At 44.3% G+C, this 4,723-nt stretch overlaps 1 protein-coding gene across 1 annotated transcript in view; it reads right to left on the bottom strand.

Moving 5' to 3' along the window:
• SYN3 (synapsin III) overlaps positions 1-283 on the bottom strand; it is a 328,068-nt gene extending 327,785 nt beyond the window's left edge. The window contains exon 1 of the mRNA XM_019515812.1: positions 270-283. Within this exon, the coding sequence (XP_019371357.1) occupies positions 270-283 (14 nt within the window). The remainder of the gene's footprint in view (positions 1-269) is intronic.
• Positions 284-4,723: the final 4,440 nt, after the last annotated feature.

The following is a 4,723-nucleotide window of genomic DNA, read 5'->3' as shown; positions in this document are numbered from 1 at the left end:
AAAAAAAAAAAAAAAAAAAAAAAAATCAGACAAAACAGATTCAACCCCTTTCATAATGGGTACAGTAAGCATACTTAATTAGTTTGCTCTGCTCCTGGCCCTAGCAATAGTACTCATTTTTAAGTAAAATTAATATTGCTGGAATTAGCAATTTTTCAGAAACCAACATCCATGTTAGATGAAGCCACAGGAAATAGCATGAAGTTTGACGTATAGTAAGCAATTGTACAACTTTACAATTTTATTCTTAGCAGGATCACAATGCATACCCCTTATCCAACATTTTACCGAAAATACCTCCTCCCTTCTCTGACCTCTCCACTGCCATGCCCAGCTGACTGTTAACTCCTTGGCAATGCTTTGTTTCAACTGGCAATGACGTGTGATCAACCACAAAGTCTTCTACCCAGTACAGAGTGATGAAGCTTAGTCCAGGAAATTAGTTTCCATACAGTGAAAACCTCTCCCTGGTTGGAACAATATTACTTTGTTTTCAGATAATGTAGGAGGCACCTCCATCTTGAGGATTCATAGCATAGGATGAAGGCATCTTAATCAAGATACAGTGAGACCTTTGTTTCTAGACACTATTTCCACATGGCCTGGCATATTCCAATGTCTAGGTCACGTTTTTTAACTAGACAATATATCATTTTCTTTCAAAGGCAGACCCAGGAGAACTACCCTGTTTCTAAAGGTCTCTGAAGACTACAGGTGTTAAATAATTCAGAGCCAGATATTTTATTCAGCCCATCATTTCGACATTGCAAAGGGTAAGAATGAAACACGTCTTGCCAAATCATCTCAGAAATCTATTGAATGGTGTTTTTAATTTACAGCTGGTATTTTCTGGGCCCTTGTATAATAGACGCTATCATACTAAAGTGAGACCGACTTGTCTTACCCTTGAGCCTCTGAAATCTCAACCAAGTGGGAATTAATAATAGTTATACTACAATAGTGCCTTGAGGGCACATTTACAATCACAGCCTCCTTTTTCTAGATATTGCACATATTATGAAATGGCCTCTTCCCAAAGACCTACGACAAAGGGTTGGGGAGAAAGGATGGTAGCCCTTATTTGACAGAGATTAAAAGCCAGATTTTTACAACACATGATCATTATCCATGTTCCATTGAGAACAACAGGAGCTACTGAAAGCTGAGCTCTTTTAAATCTGGTCATACAGTGTGACAGCGGAGGGTTATCCAGCCACACAGGCAGTCTGTGACACAGCCAGGGACTGAACCCATAAGACCAATCACAGAGCTAGCCTGAGCAAAGCCATGTCTTGACTATCCAATGAAGCCACTTTAAAGAAAAATGCAAAGGCTCTTCCATTGCCCCAGACTGTGCAGGCTACTTCCACTACACTGTCTGGAGAAGTCAAGCTGGCAACTATCCAAGCCAACTCCTCCTTACCCCACAGCAGTGCACAACAATGACCACTGGTTTGACTGGCTTGCCTCTCATCGTGAAGCATGCAAAATTCAACTAGTAATACTGCTGCATTCTGTTTGGTTGCATAGAGTTTAGGCTGGTTGATGCTATTTCTGTGATCTCAGAAAATTAGTATGTAAACAGATAGTTTGGACATAAAGAACTGTAGATCCAAGCTAGCAAAACAAACCCTCGGGTGCTAAGAAACAGTGAAATGCAGCACTGCTAGCAGCGGGAAAGGAAGTGCTGTAACAAATACTGCAGTGCATGCCCTCTGCTTTGAAAAGAAATCCCCTTAATGCATCATTCTTTGTGATTAGCAAGCTGCAATGTTGTGGAAAGCAATGCATTGTCTGGGTAGGAGGTCACTGAAAATACATAAATGCTCATTTCTTCTTCAGCCCTTGTGCGATTAAAGAGCCAAAGATGAGATTTTCATGTTAAAAACCTCAAACACCTCCCCTTAGGAAGCTGCTTAAAAGCTCATTTTTCAGAGCTGCTGGGAAAAGATGAAGCACCCCCCAGTGACTGTGCCTGGAGGAAGCAGGTGCTTTTTCCCCAGTCAGATACACGGCACGTCCTTCATGCGGACAGGAACGAAAGGCCTGAGAGTTCTGAGCAGCTCCCTGATTTCAGTACAGTACATGTAGAGCGCATTTCACTAGAAGCTGCCGTATAGTACTCGTGCCTCTATGTTCTTGTGAGTCTTTTATCTGAGTAAATCTATAAAAGCAATCTCCAAGGAGCCTGCTCACACAGGACTGTCAACACAGCTCTCAGCTGCCTGAACAGTTAGGGCTAAATTTGTCCCTGTGCTGGCACAGGTCCTCAACAGAGGCAGTTTACTACCTGATTCAGGGCTTGCAGAAAGTCAGATGACTCTCAGTGCCAGCTTAGAACAGAGTTCTGGGCTGCCTAAGACTAAGTCATGCCCCTGCTGCATTGTGGCAAGGATTCAGAATTGCCAGGGCAACCATGGAGAGCCTCCCTTTGCCAAGGAGAGGTGGCCTAGAGGAGTTTCCCAGGGGCTAGAAGTTATTTGTCCTGTGACACTTTTGTGCTAGCCTCTCTGAATCTGAAGCAGAGTGTGATCATGGTCAGCATTCCCTCTAAGTTGTGCGGTGTGCACAGCTGCAGAGGCATGCCGCCTGGCTGTGCAACATAAGCGTGCCTGCATGGCCGCACATGCCACGCAGCTTAGAGGGAATGCTGATCATGGTACAAGAATGGGACCAACTCTCCAGCGTACGCAGGCATAAAGTTTTTTCCTGAGCAACGTGGCAGCAAGGATCAGCCATTGATAATGACCAATTGCTGATTTCCTTGTGGTCATGAATGTCCAATACATGTTTAAAGTTGCCTGGTTACTTTGGGGTTTATATGAAAATAAAACTAAAGGTACATTAAGCATTCATCTCCTCAACCAGTCAATATGCTCCAAAAGGAATCCAGAAAAGGACTTCCCCTCTACAGCTTGTAGTCTCACTCTTAAGGTCTGTCTTCTCTTTTTATGCTGCTTTTTATGGTGGAGAGAAGCAGCTGCTAAGAACTGCAGTATCAACCACAGAAATCAAGTGCTCCAGAGACACCAACGCATTTGATAGGTGCAGACAGAAGTGCAGCTCCCCACTGTAACTCATGACACTTCTCAGGAAGCATCATGAGTTACAATAATCCCGCCAACTGAACAGAAGTTTGCTGTTGAGGTGTGTGTGGGGGTGTGTGGGGGCGGAGGGTGAAAAATCCAGCTGCTGCCTGCCAGTATGCAGCTGGTTTCCCTGAGCAATGCCCTTCCTGCCTCCTAGGCCCAGCACTGTTTTCAGAATGGGAGGGGGAAAAGGAGCAGAGGGAACTCCCTCTGGGGGTTCCCCAGCTAATGCTGAAGGGTGGGAGGGTGGATTGGAAGGGGGGGCACTCCCTCCACTTGAGGGAGGGGCTCCGATCCACCTACCCCACCCTCCAGCACTGACTGAAAAAGCCCCAAACCAAAATTCCCTCCCGTCCCTTTCCCCACTCCAATTCTGAAAACAGTGCTGGGAGTGAGAAGGTGGCGCAGACAGAAGTTACTGAAGCCACTCTGCTTTGGAACATCTTCATCTGAACCCTCATGCAACAAGGGCTTGATTTTCACAGGATCAGGCCCTTTTGAAGTGATCTGTAGCCATGCACTTCTGTTTGGTCACAGTTGTAGAGCATTTTCAGGGGACAGATTGGGCAAAAATTGTCACTTCTGTCTGTGCCTGATATGTCTAGCTGCAAAAGTTCACCTAAAGAGGACCCTAGAGAGACTTTTGCTCGAGTGAAATGTTAGACAGGTGAAATGTCAGACATTTGGCAATGTGGATTCCTTAATACAATCCATGTTGCCAAATGCCAGGTTTATCACATGCCCTGAAATTTTCCTGAACCATAGGTGGCAACGTCCAGATGTCTGCTCATGAGAGAGAAGACAGCAGGAAGAAACATGTTACAGGGGGAGGAGGAAACAGCGTTTCTAAACCTTTATCTGTTTCTATGAGTCTGCTAGCTGACTTGAAAGGGTATGCCCCATTTTGCATAGGACAGGATGTTGTAGTTCACGGGGCTTTTTCAGGGCATCTTGTAAAATGTCTATTCTATTAAATACTTTCCAAGGACAGATTACAGATATGTACCTGAAGGCAGCTTACAAGAGGTATCAATGGCACTACTATATGAAATGACATTAAGATCTCTTGCAGTGTGCCTGGAAATGAGTGCTTCTGGGGGTTAACCACACTCCAGTGGCATCCCAAAGTCAATAGAATCAGTGCTGTATTATTGGCTGCATATCAAGTTGGAGGCTCAAAGGTTTGAGGCAAACAGACAGCAGCCCAGTGGATTCATTACCAGGTAGGAATGGCTTTGTAAAAGACTTTCCTGGCATTGTCCTTTCATTCCAAAATCATTATTTCTTACCTAAAAATGTAAGGAGTATCCCAAACCATTGTATTTATTTTGCTTTCTTGACCATGAAATTAAGTCTGTGCTGGTTACATTTTCTAATAAGCTCCTGAATGAATTAGTGGTACAGATCCTTCAGATGACCAGATTAAAGGCTGGCGAGGCAGAAGAGAAGTATTAACCCAGAGTTTCAATCCCATGGCTATCTGAATGAATATAGGCATATACAAGACCATTGTACTAGATGAATGCTGTGACCTACGAGGGACCTTTGAAGAGCAGTCTGGATATTTGTTCCCTAGACATGTATCAAGTCAAAATGGGGGAGGGGTGGCGTTCCAAGCCTCATAAAAGGGAAAT

This window comes from Gavialis gangeticus, unplaced genomic scaffold (assembly GCF_001723915.1).
Source record: "Gavialis gangeticus isolate Ggan-Ray unplaced genomic scaffold, GavGan_comp1, whole genome shotgun sequence".
Taxonomy (NCBI): Eukaryota; Metazoa; Chordata; order Crocodylia; family Gavialidae; genus Gavialis; species Gavialis gangeticus.
This window is presented reverse-complemented; position numbering and strand designations above follow the sequence as displayed.